This window comes from Amblyomma americanum, chromosome 9 (genome assembly GCF_052857255.1).
Source record: "Amblyomma americanum isolate KBUSLIRL-KWMA chromosome 9, ASM5285725v1, whole genome shotgun sequence".
Taxonomy (NCBI): Eukaryota; Metazoa; Arthropoda; class Arachnida; order Ixodida; family Ixodidae; genus Amblyomma; species Amblyomma americanum.
Genome location: NC_135505.1, coordinates 93,574,028 through 93,599,015, shown reverse-complemented (window position 1 = coordinate 93,599,015; position 24,988 = coordinate 93,574,028). Strand labels below are relative to the sequence as shown.

The 24,988-nt window shown below is 47.3% G+C and overlaps 1 protein-coding gene across 1 annotated transcript in view; it reads right to left on the bottom strand.

Moving 5' to 3' along the window:
* The window catches only part of LOC144103804 (uncharacterized), a 36,140-nt gene extending 11,227 nt beyond the window's left edge, over positions 1–24,913 (bottom strand). The window contains exons 1-2 of the mRNA XM_077636506.1: positions 24,782–24,913; positions 16,515–16,793 (exon numbers count right to left, since the gene is read on the bottom strand). Coding sequence (XP_077492632.1) covers positions 16,515–16,793 — 279 coding nt within the window. The 5' untranslated portion in view covers positions 24,782–24,913. The remainder of the gene's footprint in view (positions 1–16,514; positions 16,794–24,781) is intronic.
* Positions 24,914–24,988: the final 75 nt, after the last annotated feature.

Sequence of the window (24,988 nt, the reverse complement as noted above, 5' to 3'; positions counted from 1 at the left end):
TCAAAACGTATGGCAAAGCGTGTACCCAGGAAATCTCTGGGATTTTCTTGGAAAACAAGCCTGTGCGCTTCTCTGTGTGTTAGTGTGTTTCTTGTATGTCTTTGTGCCTTCTCTCTGTTCATAAGTTCGTGGCTTTCAACGGAGCTGAGAAAAACAGGACAGTAGCGGTGTAGACTAGAAGGACGGGCGAGAAGCAGTGTGCATACTGAGTGGTCAAGAGCGCAAACGAGGTGAAAGCTGTACGACATGGCACAACACACAGAACACGCTGAATAATACGTGAATGGGGACAAGAAACTAAAAACTTTTGTTTCTGTAGGCTTGTATGCATATGCGAAAACGAAAGCAGCGACGTAAAGCACACGCACAAGTAGATCACCCAATGCATCGGCTATGCCCACCCTTCACCATCAGTCAGAGCGACAGACTAATGAAATGTCTTTCGCAAAGGTTTGGTGGATGACAACATCCGCAAGGTTCGGGATGCCAGCTAGCGGATGAGGAGGTCGACTTCTCGAAAGAAAGAGCAAACGGGCTTTCATTTGAATTTTTACTACTTTTGAAGGCTGCGCATGGCTCTAGTATTTTGTGGAGATGAACTGGGCTTGTGTCTAAAATGTCCAGACACCTGGTCAGTGGCCCTTTAAGCTGCAATTTCAAGAGAGAGCACTGCGCATAAACTAGGAATAACACTCAAGCACAATCACAAAGAACACATCTCGAGGATTCACTGGCAATAATGTCCAGATCTTGGATCTTTCTTTGCCAGAGTTTTCAACCTAATCAATGAGTGCAATATCAGAAGTGATTTCCAAGAAATTGGAAATCAGTGTATTCAGCAAAAAAAGTTAAAATACTATGACAGTTGACTTAGTGACCTTCTGCAATATTTGCAAGCACATTAAAATATTTACCACTGCAAAAGTATGGCACCATTTTATGGGTAATTAGAGTGCTAACACTAAAACTAACTCATCATCATCAGCAGCAGATTGACTACGCCCACTGCAGGACAAAGGCCTCTTGCATATCTCTCCAAATAACCCTGTCCTATGTCAGCTGCGGCCTCCCAATCCTCGCAAACTTCTTAATCTCATCCAACCACCTAACTTTCTCCCACGTTCTGCTATGCTTGCTTTCTCTCGCGATGCACTGTTACCCTTAAAGAAAATCAGTTATCTTGCCTTCGCATTGCATGCCCTGACCAAGCTCATTTATTTCGACGAGAACGTCATTAACCTGCGTTTCACTCCTCACCAACACTGCCCTCTTCCTGTCTTTAGTCTCTTAAGGCTGCACCAATCATTTTTCTTTCCATAGCTCGCTGCACTGTCCTTAAGTTGAACCCTTTTGGATAGCCTCCATGTTTCTGCCCCACAGGTGAGTACCGGTAAGATACAGCTCTTATACAATTTTATTTTGAGAGATGTTGGTAAACTGCCATTCACGATCTGAGAGAACCTGCCAAATGCGTACCTCCCCATTCTTATCCTTCTAGTTATTTCAATCTCATGATCCGGATCTGCGGTCCCTATCTGCACTAAGTAGACATATTCCCTGACCGCTTCCAGCACCTTGCTACCAATTATCAACTGCTGTTTCCTTCCAAGACTGTTGAGCATTACCATGTATACTCGTGTAAGGGCCGTAGTTTTTTTTCTGAGATTTTGATGGGGTGCGGCTCTTACACGAGTCAGGCCTATATCTATCTGCAGAAACCAGTGTTGGCGGTAACGCGTTACAAGTAACGGCGTTACCGGTAACGTGTTACTTCTTTTGGTAACTAAGTAATGTACTCGTTACCATTTCCCAAGTGTAACGGGTAACGTACTTACATTAACATTTTTTGGTAACGTAAGGTGTCTCGTTACTTCAGTAGAATCTCGGTGATACGAATCTCAAGGGGAGGCGAAAATATTTGTATCGCCCGAAATTTCGTATCACCAAAAAACAAGTGAAATCCGTCCCAAAACCTCGAGAGACGCAAAAAAAAAACATATATTTACGTGGAAAGAAATCACGTATGTCCTTCTGAGTCTTCTTCTCCGTGAGGTCGGCCAGCAGAGAATTTTCGAAGCTGAAGAACTGGGCTGTAGTGTTCTCACGCACAGTCTCGGATGTCACAACATGCCGCAGAATATCGAGAGCGTGCATAGTTTCAGCTCCCGACGGTGGTTGGTCATCACCATTTTGACTCACGTCGTCTTCTTCGTCACTAGTCGAAATTCTAGGCTGCGACGATACCTCCTCCACGATGTCTTCTACTGTACGCAGACCACAGGTGACGAGACCGTCGTCCGCGGTGACGAAACTGTCGGCACTGCAGTCAACACCAAGCTGGTTCCAAACATCAACCGGAATTGGCTCTGGCACTTGCGAGGCAGTGGCCATTGTGGATTTAAAAATCCCACATTTGCGAAACAATTCGCGATGGTTGCAGTGGAGACGCGCTCCCAAGCCACGGCAATAAAATGCATAGCACCCAAAAGACTAATCTGCATATTTGCGTCCTTACGGTCAATCTTAGCAAGGAGGCGGCGCACCAACAAACCTTTGAAGTGGTGCTTTACGTTTCTGATAATGCCAGCATCCAGTGGCTGAAAATGCACATGACTAGTAGCGTTCGGGGGCAGGAATACCACTTGGATGCTCTGTAGCGTCATGTGCTTCGGATGCGCCGCACACTGGTCCAGCAGCAAAAGGTTAGATTAGTTTATGGGGGTTTTACGTCCCAAAGCGGCTCAGGCTATGAGAGATGCCGTAGTGAAGGGCTCCGGAAATTTCGACCACCTGGGGTTCTTTAACGTGCACTCACATCGCACTCCAGCAGCAAAACAATCTTTATGTTCTTGCATGACATCTTATGGTTCAAGTGTGTGACGAACTCCACAAACAGAGCCGACATCACCCACGTCTTTTATTGGCTCTATATGTGCAGGGCAAACGACAGGCTGCCTTGAAGCACTGGGGCTTTTTGTATTTTCCAATGACGGTCAGTTTCACTATTTCTGACCTGTCAGCGTTGCTGCAAAACAAAACCGTCACATGCTGCTTACTCTTTTGTCCTCCCTGGCAGGCTTCGCCCTTGAAGCAGAGACGCTTTTTGGGCTGAAGATTGTAAAATAGCCCTGCCTCCTCAATGTTAAAAACATCTCGAGCGTCATATACCGTGATGAAAGACTGCAGCGTGGTTGCCATCCAATTTTCAACAACGGAGGCGTCAACCTTTTTCCCTTCACCGCAAAAGGTTAGGTCATGCCTTGCCTTAAATCGGAATCCAGCCACCAGAGGCCTGAAAATTTTCAATTCCAAGCGTGAGTGCGATGTCCGTAGCCTTCTCACGCAGAACTTTTCCATCAACGTTGACGCCAGCCGCGGTGACCTCTTTAAACCATGTTAGGAGAAGTTCTAACTTTACATGGTGAGCAGTCTTCGCTTCTTTGGAGTTTAAGCCAAAAAGCTGCACATTCTGCATAATTTGGTCGCGACATCTTACTGACTGCAGTACCTTTCGGGCTGACGCAATCAATGCTCATAAAATGACACATGCAAACAACACGCTGCACTTCCATAGTCGTCGCGCACGAGGCAACAAAGAAGCGGGAGCTGTTGCTGGTGTGACGATCTGCAAACTGGCTGTAGGGAAAAGACTGGCGGAACGGGCGCACAGGGCCGCGAAAAAAGTGGAGAGGACAAATCGCGCCCGGCTGGTTGGGTTGGCTGGTTCGCAGGGCGAACGGAATAATAAACAGCGGCGCTAGCCTCGGGCAACAACAAAAAAAAAGGTGAAGAGGCCGCCCCCAAAAACTAGAGAGAGAAAGCTTCGCTTGCCACATCAGCCTGCTGCTGCGGAATCCCAAACCGACACTAGCGCACGCTGCGCCGGTGGCGGCTCGACGGTCGCGGTACCAAAGTTCGTATCACCCGGCGCGACGCGGAAAAGCGTTCGGAACATCTGAATTTTTGCCCATTGTACACAATGCATTTCAGCGGGGGAATTTTACGAATTCGTATCACACCGAAACTCGTATAAGCCGGGTTCATATCACCGAGATTCTACTGCAGTTGCTTTTTGTTCCAATTGTCCCCCACTCCGCCCCTTATTTAGAAAAACAAGCACAAATCACCTGAATGATGTTGCAAATAAACAAAAATGTACAGATGCTCTCGACCCTTGTTGCGGCTCGCATGCTAGCCAGAAAACACCTGCCCATGACGATGCACCCAACTAAAAAAAAAGAGAGAATAGCCATAAAGCACGAAACACGTGCACGAACACGCATTTACACACTTGCCTTCACCTACTTCCCCTTCCAAAACCACTCACACACACACAACTTTCTAAAGAGTGGAAGCATGCCCAGCATTTTGGAACATCACACTTTTCAGAGTTCCTGTAAATTCGTTGAGAGTTTGCGATGTTTTCTTTGCGAAGTTTCAATTGACAATGAAGTCTCATTTTGTGTTTAAGTCACATTCAGAAAATGGCTTCACCATGTGCAACAGAGAAGCCATCACATTTAACTCTACAGGCAACTTTAGGGCACTATAACATTGCTAAGCTCCTGTACATTTGTTCAAAGTATTATCGTTAAATCAGGATTTTGCATAAAAATGTTCTTTGGGCTAGAAGATTCATGTGAAATATGAGCTTTATAAAATTGTGATCGTGAGTTTTTAAGGCAAAGACGCACAAAATAAAATTTATGGCCATGAAGTAACGGCAAAATAACGTGCGGTACTTTTTTCGGTAACGGTAACGCGTTACCTTTTTTTGTAGGTAACGTAGGGTGGTAACACGTTCCTTTTTTTTAGTGTAACGAATAACGTATTTAGTTACTTTTTTCGGTAATGCCTACAACACTGGCAGAAATGTCGCACTGTTGCTGTGACTGTTCTAAATTATAATGTAAACAGTGCTAGATGACAACACATACTTTATTAAATTCCTCGTCGCTTTCGGTCTGGCAGCAACACTTGAAGAGCTCATTTCATGGACACCTTCCCAGAGGTAGTCGTCTTCGGTGCCATCCATCTGGTTCGGTATTCCAGTCACCTTGCTTCGAATTTCCAGTCTGCGCCGAATGGAGAGCCCGTTTAGGTTCATAAAGCGTTGAAACCATCCCTACTTGCTTTAAAATTCAGAAGGAAAGTGCCCATGTGGCGAGCGACGGCAACGGCTTTAGCGCGGATCATCTCTGTCGACACTGCATAGCCGTTTTTTCCCGTCGTAGTGACGTACTACACAAGTTCCTTTTCAAGCTCCGGAAGCTTGCACTGCTTCCCGCAGAATGCTTTCCACTTTCGATTTGTTCCAGCGAGCTGTTTTCCGTTTGCTACGCCGACGCACACACTTCTCGTCGATGTCAAACTGGCATCCAGCCACCCGCTTGCTGTGTTCTTCGGCGCAAGCCACAGCTTTAGTCTTGGAAGGCCGCGGTGTACGAAACCAAATCTCTGCCCATCGTCACCAAGTGGTAAACACAGGCCGCGATCCACTGAACAACAATGCACACAGTAACCACAACACACCAACATACTGACCATGACCACAGCACCATACAAAGAAAAAATGGCTTCCAGAGAGAAACGGTTGCAAAAATAAGACTGCATTCCCACGTGATCTCAAAGCACTGATGATGAAAGGGAGTTGAAAGCAGCTAGCATCATCTAGTAGTGGTGAGTGAAATTTAACTTTTGCTGGTGCACAAATTTTCACGCTTGGCTAAGAAAATTTTTTTTTTTTTTTCAAAGTTTTGCCTGCAAAGTTGGGGGTGCGGCCCTTACACCAGTATATGAGGTACTTTGGTTTTCTGCATATTAATTTTTAGACCCACAGTACTGCTCTGCCTGTCTAACTCATTGATCATGCTTTGCAGTTCATATCCTGAGTGACTCAGCAAGGCAATGTCATCAGCGAATCGCAGATTACTAAGGTATTCTCCATTAACTCTTATCCCCAAACGTTTCCAATCCAGGCCTCGGAATACCTCCTGTAAACAGGCAGTGAATAGCATTGGCGTGATTATGTCTCAATGCCTGACATCCTTTTTCATTGAAATTTTATTGCTGATATGTATAGCCCGCTATAGATATCTTCCAATATTTTTACATAAGGCTCTTCTACACCCCCGACTCTGCAATGCCTGCATGACTGCTGAACTTTCAAGTTTCTCATAATCTACATATAAGGTTGCCATAGCTGGGTACTGTGCTTTCGTCAGCCATACCTACGTGCTTTAAGTTATGTTTGTATAGGCGAGTAGAAAATACATATATATGGTGTATAAGAGTGTCTACATGAACGTACACAGCGAACGTAAATTTATGTTCAGCTACAACACCTGTATGTATTGTGCATTGTTTTACTATGTTTATGTGAACATCTCTAGCATGACTGTCTGTTGCCCATGCCAAACAGGGGCAGCAACCTCATCAAGTTAATTTGTTCGTAGGTTTTTATAGCAAAGCTGTATACTTCTACTGTCCAAAGAAATTTTCGTGTTGTCGTCGTCAGCAAAAAATGCCAGGCTAAAAACTGAATGCTACTCCGAGTGGAAAAGTACCCAACAGCATAGAAATCGTCAATCATGTACTGATCATAAAGCAGTCGTAATATAAAAAATTTATATATATTGTAATAAGGGACGTCTTGCAAAGCACAGCTTCGCGAACAACCCGCAGTACAGTCCAGGCATAGACCAGAGGCAGCGTTCGGTTTAGAGCACGCACGAGGTACCGAGCGTTTGGCGCTCGAGCTTCAGAGCTTCTCATCGTCTTCTTCGTTAAGCGCCAGCCTCTGAAGATTCCGAAGCCGAAGGTCAGTCTTACAATTTTCCCCGGGCGAAAGGGCACCATCCTGGCGGCCTAGGGCGATGTGACGACGGCAGGGTCGTAATATGGTTTCAGGCGGGTCGTGTGGACAATGGCGCGGCCTCGGCGGCGATGATCAGGGGATGGCGTAAGGGGTTCGATGAGGTAAATGACGGGGGATGTCTGCTGAAGAATACGGTAGGGTCCCTGGTACTTGCTAACAAGTTTGGAGGAAAGGCCGGGACCTGAGGAGGGTACCCATAGCCCGACTAAAGAGTCAGGAAGGTAAGCGGGAGGAAGTGCAGGGGGATCACGGGTGCTTTCTGCTGCTGCTGAGCGTGAGAAGTGAATGACCGGGCAAGCTGTTGGCATTCTTCGGCATAGTTGCATTCTTCGGCATAGTTTACGGGGTGAAACGGCCGTCCGCTGCCTGAGAACGGCTTTGGTGAACCTGTCGTTTGTTCTAAATGCCGGACCCACCCGGGACATCTTTCTCCCGGAGGGGACGGCGGGGGAGCCGGCAAACAGCGGGATTGCAATTGAGCCATGGCAAATGCGGCCGTGTTTGACTAAGCCAACGTCGCCGGAATCCTCGTGCTTCGAAAACAACCTCATCTTAGACTAAGTGCTTTTCCTCATACGTGGAACCTTCTGCAAACTGCAGTGGCAACCTTTAGTTCCCACGCTACCGCTGTGGATTGCAGGTGACTGACCTTCAACGCTGCCATGGGACCCCCTTCGGGCTATTCATCACTGTTGCCTGGACAGCGCGGACCAAAATCTGCCAGAAGTGGCAAGAGTGTGTTGCTGGGGATGTCCTGGAAGGTGGACCCTAAATACTGGACACGTGATCTACATCACAGTGATTCGACGCATTTTTAATGAACTAAATTCCCCCAACTAGAGACCTGGGGACAGCGGACCCTATTTAAGCAGCGATCTGGCGTGTGATCAGCCAGCTCCCGATTCACTCTTTCGAACTATGTAAAAATGTAAATAAACCCTTCAGTCTCTTCTCAACCTCGAAGACCCTCTCATCTCTTCGTCAACCCCACTACAGCAGTCTCCCGATCCGGAACCCAAGGACACCGACCTTGGCGAGAGACGGCACAGGCGAACCAGGGGCCCGCATCTAACAACTGGTGGCAGCGGTGGGATCGAAGTGTAATCCCCCAACACCGGTGGCCTGCTACGGGACAGAAACCCCACACCTAACAACTGGTTGGCAGCGGTTGGATCGACCATGCGGCGTGGTGTTGCTTCAGCGGGTGAGTGCTTGAACTTTGTTCGAGATTCGCCAGGCTTCAAATGTTTGGGTTAATACTTTGAACTGCTGGGAATCGAGGGAAGTTGTTCAGTGAGACAAGTGTGTGTAGCTCACGTCAACAGTTGTTCAGCAAAGTCAAGGCTCAGAGCAGCAAACATGGATCTAATGAAGTTACCAAGGACAGATTTGCTGTCATTGTGCGAAGAGTTGGGTGTAGACGTAGGGGTTAAGGTAAAAAACTCGGACATTTGCAAATTGCTCTTGGAAACCGCCGAGGAAGGAATAATTATTGATACATGGGAACCCCTCAATGCAGAGCGAAAAAAAAAAGGTGAGCGAAAGAGAAAGGAAGATGAGCGAAAGCAAGAGGAAAATGAGCGCCAACGGCTAGCGGCCGAGCGAGAGGAACAGGAGCTCAGAAGGTTACAGCTCGCGTATGAGATAAAGAAACTGGAAGATGAGATCTCGAGAGGCAAGACTCCAGAGAAAGCGAGTCAGGCCGGATCGTTCCAGTTGGACAGACGTGACGACGTAAAACAGTATTGTGAAACAGCGCACAACCTGCATGAAGATTGCGGAGCTGTAATGTTGAAACGCTTATCGAAAGCCACGGGGAGACAGAGGAGGAAAGCTCCATTGCAGGCGAGCAGGGCGTTTCAGGGGTAAGCGCTCAGGCCGATAAGCGGTCGGTGGAGGACTGCCTTCAGGAAAGCGAACTGCCCAACTCGGGGGCAGCGGAAGGTCCATCTGACAGCAGTGTGGAGCTGACACTGACCTGCGAAGGCAAAGTGGCCAGTTTGCAATTGGATAAAGGTCTCCGAGCAGAAAAACTAGATGAATCTAGTTGTGGTCAGGAGGCGCAAACAGAAGTGTCTAGGCGTAAAAAAAAGGTATAGGGCAAGGACCAAGAAAAAGCGGTTGAAATGTCAAGCCCTAAACATAGCTGCACAGACAGGTGCTAATGTTAGCATACATGAAAATGCGGCAGAAGGAAAAGAAAACCCTTCCCGCATTGGACCTTGTAATCTTGCAGCTACAGTTACTGGTCAGAGGGCACGCGCAGGTGCTTCTAAAGGCGGCCGCAATAATGGAAAGGTAAGAGCGTCTACCTAGCAGAACAGGGGCGAGGCTTTTCAAAGGGCATCGGCCAGCGGGAAGACACGGACCCCCCCGACCTAATAGTAAGGCGGTAAGGAAGAAAGGAAATCTACCCGAAAGATCAGAAGGCGCTAGATCGCTGGACACCCGGCGCATGTGAGCGCAGGGGTTGAGCAACAGAGACCACGCACGCAGGCATGTTCAGCGCGCGCTCTGGAGAAGGATGCGTCCTGCACTTTCCGCACTGTATTCGAGGAAGCGCGCAGGGCGAAAGGGTAGGCGGGCTTGCTTGGGGCGAGAACAGAGTAGCTTCTCGCGCTGGTCGCGGTCCGTCACCCGGAATCGGTTATCGGCACTGCACGGGCTACCGGGGCCTTCTGAGCGCGTCGAGGGGCCATGGAGATGACAGTAGCGATCAGGAACGTCCTTTTTCAGTTGCCCTTTGTCACGAGTTGACAGCAGTACAATCAGTCAGAGCGCGACCCCGGTGGGCGCGGCTGAAAGACTAATCCTTTCGACGCGGGGGTGGTGAGCCATGTTTCACCCCGCGTAGCCATTCGAAGTAGCTGTTTTTTTTATTATTCCTCTTTCGGTTGTGTGCGTGTAAAATCGGGGAAGGAAATGCTACTTTGTTTTAGGTTAAAAATTTGGATTCGATCAAGTGTTACTGTTTTCTTAACAATTCAATAAAGGTAATTGTGCGGTTGGGTTAGAAAGAACGTGTGTCAATTTGAGATGCTACCAAGTGATAAAGGCACTCACAGGAGTTTCGCGAAGACAGTTCCCGAGTAGACAATGAGCTATTTGCTTATGTAGAACCGTTCCGAGCAAGCAAATTTCTTTGTGTTTGAATTTTGAGCACACGTTTCGCTTAGTATCTTTAGCAGATATCGGAAGTCAAGTTTTGATTGGGAAGGCCATAGTTAGGTATGAAACATTTGTCTCATTAGAGACAGTGTAGTGAACGCATTGCAGAGGCAATGAAAGTATGTGTATTTGTGCCCATCTGAGTACCGGTGTTTAGCGGCGCTAGGTTAGCTAGCCGATTTTGGTATTTAAAGATTAAGCGAATGAAGTGAGGCTACAGACTTCTGCGGAGAACAGCTGTAGCAGCTTTCTGTACAAGTGATGGTGATGAGGCGCATGACTGACTAATTGAGTGTAAGAGGAGTCTCTCGCCAGTACGGGAAGGAGTAAGGATTGCGATGCGCATTCCCATCTTTACGAGTTCAACTCGAACAGTTGTGGATTAATTTGAGCGCGGGCCAAATTTTAAGCAATCGATCAGTATTCTGGTTGTATAAGGGAATCAAAGCTTTGACTGATAAGGAATAGAGTTTCTAATCAAGAATTTGTAGGCTTTGACACACCACCGCGTATTGTACAACTTGGCAGTCTGTCTTTGGCGACATCAGATGAGACGCGGACGCTCTCTTGACCCTAATTTCGAGCAAAATTGAGGTGCTCGTTTGTTTGTTTATTCTAATTTTGCTTCCAAATTTGCCACCCCTCTTCAAGTCGTGTACGGCGAATCGGGCCTTGGCAGCGAATTTGGCAGACATGGAAGCTGATCTTAGTAGCCGAGACTATTGCTGTCAGCTACAAAATTTTGTGCTTACGTTAATGTCGACAATGCAGTCGTTTTGCATAACAGCCTGGCGGCTCTCGGGTGAATTTTGAGCACTGCCTGGGGAGTGGCACTATGTTGAGTGGTTGGTTTCGACTAATGCCTCCGTTGTCCGAGGTTTTGGACTCTGCTCTGTGCTTGCAGACACGATGAAGGGCCTCCCACGCTACAACTCAAGTCATCTCTCCTCGACCAGTGATTGTGACCACTGGCCGATCGAGATTGTCCTGGCCGCGGAGGAGCTGTTACGTTTGGAGACGCCAACATGCCAAGAATATTCAAGCCACTGAGAAGCATCAATCGACAGAGGCTTCAAAGGGCCGTCGACGTGGTTGTAGCGCCACGAGTGCAGGTGGTGGCGTCTACAAGGGACCCCCCCCTGCTGTTTACGGGGTGAAACGGCCGTCCGCTGCCCGAGAATGGCTTTGGTGAACCTGTCGTTTGTTCTAAATGCCGGACCCACCCGGGACATCTTTCTCCCGGAGGGGACGGCGGGGGAGCCGGCGAGGGGTGGGATTGCAATTGAGCCGTGGCAAATGCGGCAGTGTTTGACTAAGCCAACGTCGCCGGAATCCTCGTGCTTCGAAAACAACCTCATCTTAGACTAAGTGCTTTTCCTTATACGTGGAACCTTCTGCAAACTGCAGTGGCAACCTTTAGTTCCCACGCTACGCGTGGAACATTCTGCAAACTGCAGTGGCAACCTTTAGTTCCCACGCTACCGCTGTGGAGTGCAGGTGACTGACCTTCGACGCTGACATGGGACCCCCTTCGGGCTATTCATCACTGTTGCCTGGACAGCGCGGACCATAATCTGCTAGAAGTGGCAAGAGTGTGTTGCTGGGGGCGTCCTGGAAGGCGGACCCTAAAGACTGGACACGTGATTCACAGTGATTCGACGCATTTTTAATGAACTAAATTCCCCCAACTAGAGACCTGGGGACAGCGGACGCTATTTAAGCAGCGATCTGGCGTGTGATCAGCCAGCTCCCGATTCACTCTTTCGAACTATGTAAAAATGTAAATAAACCTTTTCAGTCTCTTCTCAACCTTGAAGACCCTCTCATCTCTTCGTCACCCCACAACAGCAGTCTCCCAATCCAGAACCTTGGGACACCGACCTTGGCGAGAGACGGCACAGGCGAACCAGGGGCCCACTCCTAACAACTGGTGGCAGCGGTGGGATCGAAGCGCAATCCCCCAACGCCGGTGGCCTGCTACGGGACAGAAGCCCCACACCTAAAAATGGCCAGCATGTCGCCGAGGGTGCAGTTAAAACACTCAACCATGCCATTTGTCTGGGGATGGTAGGCGGAGCAGGCGCGGTGAACGACGTTGCATTCCTGAAGGATAGGTTCTACAACTTCAGAGAGGAAGGCCGGACCTCTATCACCGAGCAGCTCTTTGGGCGCACCATGGCGAAGAATGATGCGATGGAGAATGAAGGATGCAATGTCGTGGGCTGTAGCGGATGGTAAAGGCGACGTTTTCAGCATAGGGTGTAAGGTGGTCGATGGCAACGATGATCCAGCGGTTCCCGGTTGATGTACTGGGAAGAGGGCCGTAGAGGTCGATGCCAACACGCTCAAAGGGCTGCGCTGGGCAAGGCAGTGGCTGCATAGGAGCGGTGGGTCAGCGAGGTGGATGTTTGCGTCACTGGCATGTGGTGAAAGACTGAACGAACTGGCGGACATAACGGGCCATCCCACGCCAGTAGTACCGCTGTCGTAGACGGGTGAAGGTCTTCAAGAATCCGGCATGGGCACACTGGGGATCATCGTGGTACGAAGAGCAAATGAAGGAGCGCAGATGTGTCGGAATGACGAAAAGCCACTTGCGACCATCCGGGAGGTAGTTGTGGCGGTAAAGAAGCTTGTCTCGTATGGCGAAATGGTGGGACTGACGACGGAGAGCACGGGAAGGAGGTCGAGACAATTGGCCAGATAAGAGATCTAAGAGGCAAGTGATCCATGGGTCTTTGCGTTGCTTGGAAGCCATGTCAGCGGACTCAAACGTCAAAGAAAGCAGGGCGGATATACAAGGCACTGCCACAGATGGTACAGGGGAACGTGAGAGGGCCTCAACATCGGCATGTTTGCGGCCGGAACGATAGATAACGCGAATGTCGTACTCTAGGAGTCGCAGAGCCCAGGGCGCCAGCCGACCGGAGGGATCTTTCAAAAAGGACAACCAGCAGAGGGCGTGGTGATCGGTGACAACGTCAAAAGGGCGCCCGTACAGGTAGGGGCGAAATTTGACGATCGGCCAAAGGATGGCTAAACGCTCCTTCTCGGTGACAGAATAGTTGGCTTCAGCTTTTGTGAGTGTCCGGCTAGCGTAAGCGACTACGTATTCGTCAAAGCCTTGCTTGCGCTGAGCGAGTTCTGCACCGAGGCCGACGCCATTAGCATCGGTGTGGAGTTCCGTCGGAGCACGAGGGTCGAAGTGACGCAGAATTGGTGGAGTGGTCAGGAGGCGACGGAGTGCCGTAAACGGTTCACCACAGGCTGGCGACCAGGCCGAATGGTCGTGGCTGGAAAGGAGCTACGTCAGGGGGTCGATGATAGTGGCGAAATTGCGGACAAAGCAGTGCAAGTAGGAGCAGAGGCTGACGAAGCTGCTGAGGTCTTTTACAGAAGTGGGCTTCAGAAATTCGGCCACAGCTCGCAACTTGGCCGGGTCTGGGAGAACGCCATCTTTCGACACGACATGTCCTAGAATAGTGAGCTGCCGAGCTCCGAAGCGGCACTTTTTGAAATTGAGTTGGAGGCCAGCATCGACCAGGCAGCGAAGAACAGCCTCAAGGCACTGGAGGTGAGACGAAAAGTCCGGGGAAAAGATCACAACGTCGTCTAGATAACAAAGGCATGTGTGCCACTAGAGCCCTCGGAGTATGTTGTCCATCATGCGCTCGAATGTGGCGGGTGCATTGCAGAGGACGAAGGGCATGACATTAAATTCATAGAGCCCGTCAGGCGTGATGAATGCAGTTTTTGGGCGATCGGCCTCCGCCATCGGCACCTGCCAGTAACCGGAGTGCAAGTCCAATGAAGAAAAGAATTCAGAGCCCTGCAGGCAGTCGAGGGCATCGTCGATACGGGGGAGAGGGTAAACGTCCTTGCGTGTAATCTTGTTCAGACGACGGTAGTCCACGCAGAACCGGATGGAACCATCTTTTTTCTTGACCAGGACCACTGGCGATGCCCACGGGCTGTGCGACGGCTGTATCACGTGGCGCTTAAGGATGTTGGTCGCCTGGTCATCAATGATGCGGCGCTCAGCGGCTGACATGCGGTACGGACATTGGCGCAAAGGGGCATGGGTTCCAGTGTTAATACAGCGGGTAACGGTGCTGGTGCGGCCCAATGAAGGTTGCTGGTAGTAAAACAAAGCTTGAAAACGTTGCAGAACGGCGACAAGCTGGTCTCGATGGGTAGACATCAGGGTGGCGTCGACGGACCGGTGAAAAATATCGACAGAAGACTGATTGGTGATGGGAACAGGCGTAATGGCGCTGACGTGAAGGCCGGCCGTGCTATCAACGAGGGGGTATGCTGAGGCGGGATCGAGAATGGCAACACTACCAAGCGATTGGCCACGGAGTAAAGTGGTAGGGCAGGAGAACGGGTTGGCCACATAAATAGCGCTGGAGCCACAAACAATTGTCAGCACGGCATGAGGCAGCAAAACAGACTTCTGGTCAGCGCATCGTAAAGAGGGGGTACAAGTGACAGTTGCATCTGAGAGAGCAGCACAAGAAAGAGGCACCAGCACTGAAGAGAAAGGCGGAACGCCTGTGTCCTCCGAGACTACCACAGTAGCGGCAGCAGCACCGGGTACATCCAAGGGGGCATCACTGTAGGGCGACAAGTCAAGCTGAGCATGGGCGCAGTCAATTACGGCGTGATGTGAGGAGAGGAAGTCTCAACCAAGGATAACGTCGTGAGAGGAGCGGGCGAGGACGATGAACTCGACTGTGTAGGGAACGTTCTGAATAAGCAGGCGGGCGGTGCAGGCAGCTAACAGTCGAATGTCCTGAGCGCTGGCGGTGCAGAGAGAAACGGGAGGAAGGGGCGTCATCATTTTTTTGAGTCTGCGACCGAGGGTGTGACTGAGAACGGAAACGGCTGCACGAGTGTCAACAAGTGCTTCGACGACGACTCCCTCAACGACATGGTAATAATATTTGCAGGCACAGAAACAGGTTTTGAGTGAGTCGCAGGTGGCGCAGTTCTTGCCTCCGGAACTGCGGCCGTTAGTTTTCCGCGTGGACGGCGGGCAGGAGACAGCGAGCGGTGGGAGCGGGGATGGTAACTAGGAGAAGAATCCGTAGGCGGCTAATGTGATGCAAGCGAGGACGACTGCGGAAGGTCGTACGTCGGCCCACGCCTATAATCGTAGGGACGATGGTCATGACTGCGACAAAAACGAGCCACGTGGCCAGCGACGCCACAGGCATAGCAAATAGGGCGGTTGTCTTGTGTGCGTCAGGGGTTGAGTGGCTGCGGCTGTGATCGGAGGCGGGCAACCGGACGGTAAGGTGGGGTTGCAGGTCGCTGGGGTTCTAACTGCCAGGTAGGTGGCCTGTAGACAGGGGCAACAGGTGAGGGCCACGACCGCACCATGGCATCGGCGTACGTCAGAGGAGCCGCGATCAGAGGTGTCTGAGGAGGGCGCGGCAGGACTTCAGTGACCTGCTCCAATACAGTACTCCTTACAATAAATGTGTGTGTGTGTGTGTGCGTGTATTGCACATTAAAAATAAAACGTAACAAACAAAAACGTTAAACTGTACATAAAGGGTAAACCTCCTCTGAAATCAGGCATACAGCATACAGCTCAGTATTCGTTTTCATCAAGAAAAAACACAAAACAAGCATCAAAACCACATGATGGATGATAAGGCGCTTGTGAACAATGGGAACACCGTCCAACGTGTCCCAGTAGACATTACATTTGCAGCTGCTTCGAAAGGAGTTGACATCATTCGAAGCGCTTGTGTGAAGTGCAAACTGCGTAATGTATGATAACGGCGCCTGCAAATAATGCGAAGCTCGTTCCTTCTCCCCGCATGTGTTTCCCGGTAAAGATTACGGTAGCATTTTCGTGTCGTTGACGTAAGCAAAAAACGCCAGGCTAAAAATTGAATGCAAACAGCACACTTCCTTTCAAATCAGGCATACAGCTCAAGTACATTTCACTTGTCTCTGGTTTCACTCTTTGTAGAGCCACGTGCGTGAATTTTCAAGTGACATCGCAATGGTTAATTGGGTGTTGTTCTACAGCTTCGCTGTCCAAACACGTTCACAGCATGGATTGGAGCCACAATTTCTTTTCATGCCTCAAGGGATCTATAACCACACTTCGTTGTCAAAGTCATCGTTTGGCTGTTGAAACCGAAAATGAAACAGCACGAGAAATAAATTCGATAGTAAGTTATTTAGCAGTCGTAGCAGAATACCACGTGGTAATCCACGTATAATAATGCAATACGCATCGTTACAAGGAAAACATGAAGCAAAATTTAGGTGTCTATACTCCTTTAAAGAACCCCCTCTTTCCACATAAGCTATACAATACAATTGTGAGCAAAGAACAAATTGCTGACTGGCATTATCAACATCTGCTCTATAGCCCTGCTATGCCACAGGGCTGATGTAATGTTTCCCACCACCCTTTTCAAATGAGACTCCCACACACCAGACGTACCTTGTTGTGAGCAATCAGAGCAGTCTCGCAATTCATGGCCATGTTGCAAAGTTTGCAGACAAATGGCAATGGGTGCTTGAGCCCCGCGGCTGGATGTTTCGCTTCCTTGCCGTTCGAAGCTGGAGCGGTCGCATTGCCACCCGTAGCTGGTGCCGCATCAGTTTGATTCAGGGCCGCCATCTTTTTCCGGTGCCTGGCACTTTGCATGTGGTCCATGTAGGGCACAGGGCCGGTGAACTGCATGCAGCACTCCTTACAGGAAAGCCGTTTTGAAGACATCTGCATGGGAAATGGGACGGCGTAAGCATTTCATAAACTCCAGAGTGCTCCAAGTTACATCTTCACTGTGTGCCTATGTGTACGTTATCATACTTGCAAAACAAAGAACCAAGTGGATGCATAACACAAGGAGAGAATTTGATGGTATATGTTCTGACTTGCAAATCCGTACTTCCAAAGAATGGAATGATCTTCCTAATGAAAATGTATCTATTACTGACAAAAATAACTTTTGCAATAGTTTTGGCTAGCACTGTTTAAACACTGACAGTTTTCTTCTGTACTAATGAATTTATTGTCAAACTAACATTGTATGTATAGGATCAATAATTTATGTATACATTCTTTTCTCACATTGCTTATTGTTCATTTTTCTCCCACTCACCTTTGCAATGTCTGTACGGCCCTGAGCGTAAAAATAAACAAACAAGTAACTTCTATTCTATACTAGAATATATTGGAATGACATGGCCAAAACGAGTCGCACAAGTTTAAAAGTGCTGGACCAGATGTAAAATGAGAGCAAGTTTTCAAGTGCGCTTTTTAGCTTTGCTGAAATAAAAAAAAGTAGCAAGGATAGTTCATCCCACATCTGAAAACAATTTGTTGCCAAATCGCCACCTGCTTTATACCTTAAATTCACATCTGCATAATAATGAGCTGTGCAAGAAATTGATTCAAAGTCTACTGCGGCAGCTTATGTCTGCCGCACATAAAGTGATCCAGAACGGGGGTCTCAATAAAGGTGCGATATGTCTGAAATTATCCCCCAGCAAGAATTGTTCTAAAGCATTTTGTGGAAGCTGAGTTACATGCTGACAAAATTTGAACTTCCGCATCTTTGCGCCTTTCCCTCTCCTCTTGCACCCCAAAACGGCGGCGCTCCTCCGCCAGCCCCGCTCACTCGGCCCCTACCCTACCTCCGCCGGCTGCGGCGCACGCGGAGTGGCCGCCGCCGTGGTAGCGCGTGATGTCTGAATTCGGCGCTGTGAGCCAATGATAACCTCCGGCTGCTGACGTCATTTGTACGACGTGACGTCGTATGCCGGGTTTTTATGCGAAAGCCCGGCACCGCGCGTCGCCGCGAGGTGCGAAAGCGGGAATTTTTAAAAACGTATTGTAAATTTCCCGCTCACTTTTGAGGTCCGTACACGGCACGGACGCTCGGTGGCCTGTAGTCTACATAGTGCAGTTATTTTAAAGCCAAGCTCAAACGCCCCTTTCTGTGGACCTTTAATCCTAATAGTACCTTATTTCTCCTGGATTCCGTAGACCACACTACTAGAACAATTTTAGGTGCCTTGAAGATGCCTTTGGTGGCATTGAGCTACGGTTCCTAATTCTTTCTCCTTAAGACCGCACTACAGTGACTATGGCCTTCCACACCTATCATTAGGGCCTGTTCCAGGCAGTTTTCTTGGTGCAATGTGCTGAACTGTGACACTGCAGCACAGGCTTAGATATGTAATGCTGAGCGCTTAGTGTTCATGATGTTTTTACCACTTCTGAATGTCTTAGTTAACATGCCAAGTGAGAATGGGTGAGTGATGAGTTTTTAATCAGTTAGGCTGCAGGAAAGACAGGTTGCTCCCATGATAGCAATATGCTGCAGTTTAGAGAAACCCGCTAGTAGGCTTAATAATTTTTCTGCTGGCCTGATGTTTAGCACTTATGTGGAAAAGGCCAGATGAGATGTTTTATTTATTTATTTACAGTTTGTAAATTGTGAGGTTTCAACATCCCGAAACGACACATGGGTTATGAGAGGCACCATAGCAGAAGGCTCCAGATTAATTTAGGTGGTAAGCATGCAGGTTGTAACAGCTCATTGCAATGCTCATTTGAAACTATTTTTTGACAAACTAGAATTTGAAGAGAACTGAGAATATTACCTTCAGTGTATACTGTCAGCTGCAAAAATTTGCGGGAACTGCGATGCGTGGCAGAGAAAAGCAAAACTGCATTGCTGCGCCATCTACCGTCATAGAGCGCAATGTCGAGGCTCACGGCATGCCCACTGTAGCAGTACTGTGAGTGAGCCTTGACACCATGCTCTGTGATGGCAGACAGCGCAGCAGTGCAGATTCGCTGCACTCCGCCATGCATCGCAGATCCTGCAAACTTTTGTGGCCGACAGTACACCAATGTAATTCGCACTTGCGAAGCGCCACACAAACCGAAGCAAAGAACATGTACATGTACACAACACATACATAAGTACACAGATATGCGAAGCCAGTCGAAGTGTACAGGCCACATATACGCATGCATCCCAAGAACAAAAGGACAACTGAAAGCAGCACAGGTTCTCTTCATACAAGCCCCTTGTCCAATTAGCTTCCTCATCGTGAAAGAACGCTAGCTAGACGAGTAACGCATTTCCTTCAGGACATGTTTCATTAAGACTGGGAACCAGCTGCCACCACACGCCTTTAAACAACTCCAGAAAAAGAGACCTTCCCTTTTCACTGCCATAGAAATATCACTAGCTGCAAAGTTCCACAAATCATTACGTGGGATGTTCTGGAGACTGATGGAGGTTTTATCCTTATTTCTGCTGCTCTTACTCTTAGCAGTTTTTCCTTTGCCCATGCTATGTCTTCCCGTTCACTACTTTTATTTTGTTTCTTCATCTCCTTTTCATTCATTTTTCTTTTATTATAGTCTCCTGCACCCTCCTTCCTTCCAAGGCTTCACAAAATACTCCTTATCATGCGCAGCAGGTTCTCATCACCCCCTCAGGTGAGGAGCCTACCTTCCAACCTTTATACTCCATGAGAGGTGTTCAGTAAGCCGTGCCTCTAGCTTTGATCACTTCTATTAAAAGAACATGGTTGACAAATTGAATTTGGTCTATATTAATGGATTACAGTGTTCTATGATGACAAAGAGAGAGCAAGAGAGGGATGGCCACCAGCTGCCATTTTCACAAGCACAATGCTATGACATTAAGTATTTTTTTTACAATATGGATCTAAAAGGCTCAACCGCACTGCAATCCACTAGTAGTTGGCGACCTCTGAGCCCTTTCTATTCTCTATTGCTAAAATAGAAAAAAAATTTTCTATTTTAAATTCAAGTTTCTCAGCAACAAATGCATCCTTTTCTGCTGCACAAACGTCAAAACAGCAACAAAGCACCGAGAAATCGATTTTTTACTGGGAACAAAAACGAGATGCAGTTTTCTTCAGCATCGCTTTCAACTGACAGACCTAAGAGATGCTACACTCCAATGAAGATTTCCCATGTTCTCTTTATGAGTGTATACTTTCTGGTACGGTCTCCGCATCACCAGCGACGCACTTCAGCCACCAGTGCATTTAGTCCGATACCATTGCAGAACAATAAGAGTGGCTACTGGCTGTACAAATGGTGCACTGGACTGGTGACATCTTCATCCTATGCAAGGTGTGTAACCTTAAAGGTCTATGGACACCTAATTTTAGCTGCATGTTTTCTTCCTTCAAATAATGCCTTAGATATAGAATACATAGATCACTGCATGGTGCTCACCTAAAAATATTAAATAACTTATATAATTAAATTTCTTCTCTCAGGCTGTTTCAGTTTCATCAACCGAACAAAGACTTGTCAACCTTTAGGTCACTTGAGGCACGAAAAAAACCTGCCATATAAATAATGACATGAAACTTTACATCTCTACAATGCTTCAAACAGCCTGCTTCGAGAGCTGAAATGACAGCAAACGATGTATCATTAGTTATATTGGTTTTTTTCATGCCTCACGTGACCTAACCGTCAACTACACGTCATGGCCATTGTTTTGTTAATGAAACCGAAACCCAAACAGCATCAGGAAGAAATTCAAACAAACTATTTAGCGGCTGTGGGTGAACATCACATGGTGATCCATGTATAGCAGCATCTAATGAATCATTTGAAAGAAAAGACGTGTACGCAAAAATTTGTAGTCCATAGTCCTTTAACGCATTTTTCATCCAGAAAAAAACAGAACTTCATTCACACAAGGTCTAAAGGTCTAAGCTGTAAGGTGGGCAAGAAAATAAGCCTTCCGCGTTCCTGTCTAAAGCTATTTGGAAATTATTGCACTGGTAAAACAAATGTGTAGCTGCGGGTGAGGACTGCAGGTAACCTGCAGTTGCTAGGCAGCATTGAAACTTTCACTGAGTATCAAAAAACCACTGCTATCGACTACTACCAACATGACCGCCCCTTCTGAACCATTAGAGGCGCACATTTAGTCGACAACGTTCCTTGCCTAGACTTTCTCGGGGCTTCCACCTTCACCGTTCAACCACTTTCCTACCTGGCACTAGTGGCAATACAGGACGCACTACGTCTGCCCCTATGGGCTAGGGTGGCGCTGTCAAGGTTTGATTACACTGCACACAAATACTCCCGAAAGTAGAAGATTGGACATCTGTCACTGTAGCTCAGTTGGCAGAGCACCGGACGCGAAATTCAGAGGTAATGGGTTCGGATCCCACCAGTGGCACGTAGTTGCTTTTTCTTCTGCTTTCTTATCATTTATCTTTAAGCGATAAAATAATTACACTACTAACCTCCGAATAATTAACACCTCAAATTAATAAAAGCATGTTTAAAAAACATCCCCTATGCTTCTTGGTTTCGGCGACTGTTGGCTTTTGCCAAGTGTCGCGGCGTAGCCCGGTTAACTAAAGCATAACTACATGTGGCTTCGACGCGGCATGGAAGCTCATGCCTACAAGCGCACGCAGGTGGCATGGAAAAGTACTTTGGGTGCGTCAATAACTGCTTGCTCCTGCTATTAAGCTGTGTGTTATGACCCTGTGATCGACGCAGCAAAATTCACTGCTGGCTGCCTATACACAAAAATGATGCACTCGTGTGAAAGAAGTTATTAACAATGCAAAATTCCTTCCTAACTGAAGTGCTCGAAAACAAAGGTTTTACCTTCATACTCTCACAGTCGTTTTTTTCTAACATACATACATACATACATACAAGTTTTATTCTCCACAAAGAAGTGGAAGGAGGCGGAGGGAAAAGCCGTACATTTGTGGCTTGAAAAATCCTCCGCCCCCTTACAGTGCATACAGCAGCAGAGCGGGACAATAGACACACATTTTTTTTTTTTGTTGCAAAGAGGGAAAAAGAATAATAAACAGCACTATATCGCATCACAAAATAAAATAAGCCTAAATAAGAGTTTCAATAGAACACTGGGTTTGGACTCCTGGGAAAACATTTTTTTTTTTTAAAAGTAAACAATGCGATGTAATTGAACATAAAAATAGACCTGTGCGTTCATTCACAAAAAAGAGTGAGTAGCAAAATATTTGTACATATTTGGAAGAGACATATTGGATACATCAGCGCCTTCTTTTTCTGCAGCATTCAATAATCGCGGAAGGTTATACCGGAGTGTTTGTTGTCCATAGGCAGCACGACATTTTGGAACTTTCCATCGTTCTGGTGTTCTGGTGCTGTAGATGGGATAATTGGGTTTTAGTTCTGCCATTTCAGTAAAAACTGTACTCTCTCGTTGGACACTTAAACGGTACTGCCTGCATAATTTGTATTCGTAAATATTTCTTACTTTCAATAAATTAAGCGAAGAAAAGATACCTGAAGAAGGCGCTGTGTATTCAACGTTTTCAATTATTCGTACTATTTTTTTCTGTAGCCTTTCAAGCTTCAACAGATTAGTTTTTGTTGATGTTCCCCAGACTAAATGAGAGTAGTTTAGGTGGGAAACAAAGAGAGTGTTATCGACCATTAGTTTAACTTTTTTTGGAAGAGTATAGCGGTTGCGATTTAAAATTCCAGTTATGCAGCTCAGTTTGCTGATTAGACTGTTTACATGATCATTCCATTGTAAAGTTGAAGTAAAATATACCCCTAACAACTTGACAGTATCTACCACATCAATGGCTGCGGATCTAAACATTACGGTTCTTTGTAACGAAATTTGTTTACTTTTTGGTCGAAAAATTACCACCTTTGTTTTGTTTCCGTTAAGTTTTAATTGATTGCTGGAAATCCACGAGTCCAATTTGCGCAGAAAAATATTTGCTTTAGTAATTCCTTCAGCTTCAGAACGTGATGGCACCAAAGCACTCGTGTCGTCGGCATATATAACGAACTTGGTATCTGAGCAGATGTGTACAATATCGTTAATGTACAAATTAAATAGGACAGGGCCTAAAATGCTACCCTGTGGGACTCCTGAAATTATTTTTTTTTCTGTGAGAAATGAAACCATTTATGTCGACATATTGAAATCTACTTGATAGATAACTTTGGAGCAGGGCCAAAACATGTCCCCGGATACCATAATGATAAAATCAGCTAATGCATCCCAATATTATCACGACATGTAGTGCGAAAAGGCGTGAAGTGCTTGGCAAACTTGGCAAAAGTCACCGGTGATTGACATTTATTCCTATAGCCTTACTTGTGGTTTTAGTAAGGTCTGCAAAAGTGTTATCCTTGCAGGGTAGTCACTCGATCTGCACTGACTATGTGTCTATTGGAAGCTGCAATCATTTGGCATCAACTGAAAGGTTAGGGTGTAATTTTATAAGGCACTTCTTTTTAGTGCCAGTGGATGTATTCTAAATTAAGTTCAGCTTGTTTGCTTCCCTGAAGTATCAGCGCCATTGAAAACAGAACCGGACGGATGGTTGGATGGATTCAGAGAGATCCACTTCAGACCTGAATAGTGTCTAATGCTTTCTTACTGCTAGAGCAAGTGGTTCTTAGAACAGTGCGCACATTGGTCTAACAAGCAATTTTACTAGTTACAGCATAGCTGCATTACAAAGCGTGCCACATCAGGCATTAGGGAACCCTAAACGAGAAACAGTTTGCACCAGCGTCGAAGCTGCCATACAGGCAAACCAGGATCACTGGGAAAAGGCGTATGTTTCTATAATTCACTTCTTAAAAACCTGCCCTGGCCTGCCCTGTTTACCACTATGGCACCCGTGATGTCAGATGCAAGCTAAGTATACTGCCAGTCACAAAACTTCAAGTGTGTTAAAATGTCAACAGCCAAAGATAAGATGTAGAGAGACACTGTAGTGCAATGGATGGATGGATGGATGGATGGATGGATACGGCTGAACCCTTTGCATCGGGCGGTGGCTCAAGCCACCTAGCCATGTCTTGTGAAATTTTACTCCTGTGTCTTGCTTTTAGCAAGACAGGTGTCGCTTTCCAGCGACACCAAACGGCCATCTACAAAATGCATTAATTTTTTCTGCTCGCCGTTAAGACAGGCGCGCGCAAGTTAATTGCTTCCGAGAAACCTATGCGCCATCGAAAACACGAGCTAGCAACTGTTTACCAGCACTGCAAAAAAACTCCACTTCATGGCTGCTTAGTGCGAGTACTGATATACAGCAATGCATGAACAGGACTGTCTCGATTGCACGCCTCCTAGCCTCATATGGAAAAAAACCAGGCTCCAATATAGTGCACTTGCGACATTGGGCTACTTGATCAGACTGGCGCACTCTGTTGATTCAAATCTTGGTGCGGGACTAGTCGGTTAATAATCACGGAATTATATATATTAAGCGCAAGTCTGGGTATTCGAGTCTTTCGTAGTCTTCGGATTGTTCTCCCTGCTTATATAACCCCTTGTGCACGTTTACTGAAACCGAAGCAAAACATCTTTACGCTAGCGCCTGCACGTAGAACACCGGCGCCACGACACGGCCAAGCGCGCGTAGAAAATGCCAGAACACATAGTGGAACGTAAGGGCGGTGGGAGCTGCGGCAGCATCGAATTGCCCGCAATACATGAAATACATCGCTGGGTTGTCAAATGCCAGGAAGGGTGTAGACAGCGATTGTATTAAGGCACGAAGGGCCACTGTGAGGTTGTTCAAACGACAGGTAGTACGCACTGGTTTCAAATAGGGACATGTAAACAGTGGATCGAAATCGATTTCACTGACAACTGGAGATAACAGTACAGAGCGTACCGGCCCGCCATATGTAAGAGAAATGCTTACCGCGGAGCTCTCAGCAGTGGGACCAACGCGAAAGCACTGAAACTGGTGAAATTGCCCCCTAAAAAAATTAACACGAGCGCGCGTGCAGCCTACCGGCGCAACTAGAGGAAGCCATTAAGCAGAGCTAGCGCCGTTGCGGCTCTAGAACGCACTACGAAGTATTGGTCTGTAATGCTCGGGCCAGATGGCAGGACCATCAAGTGAAAT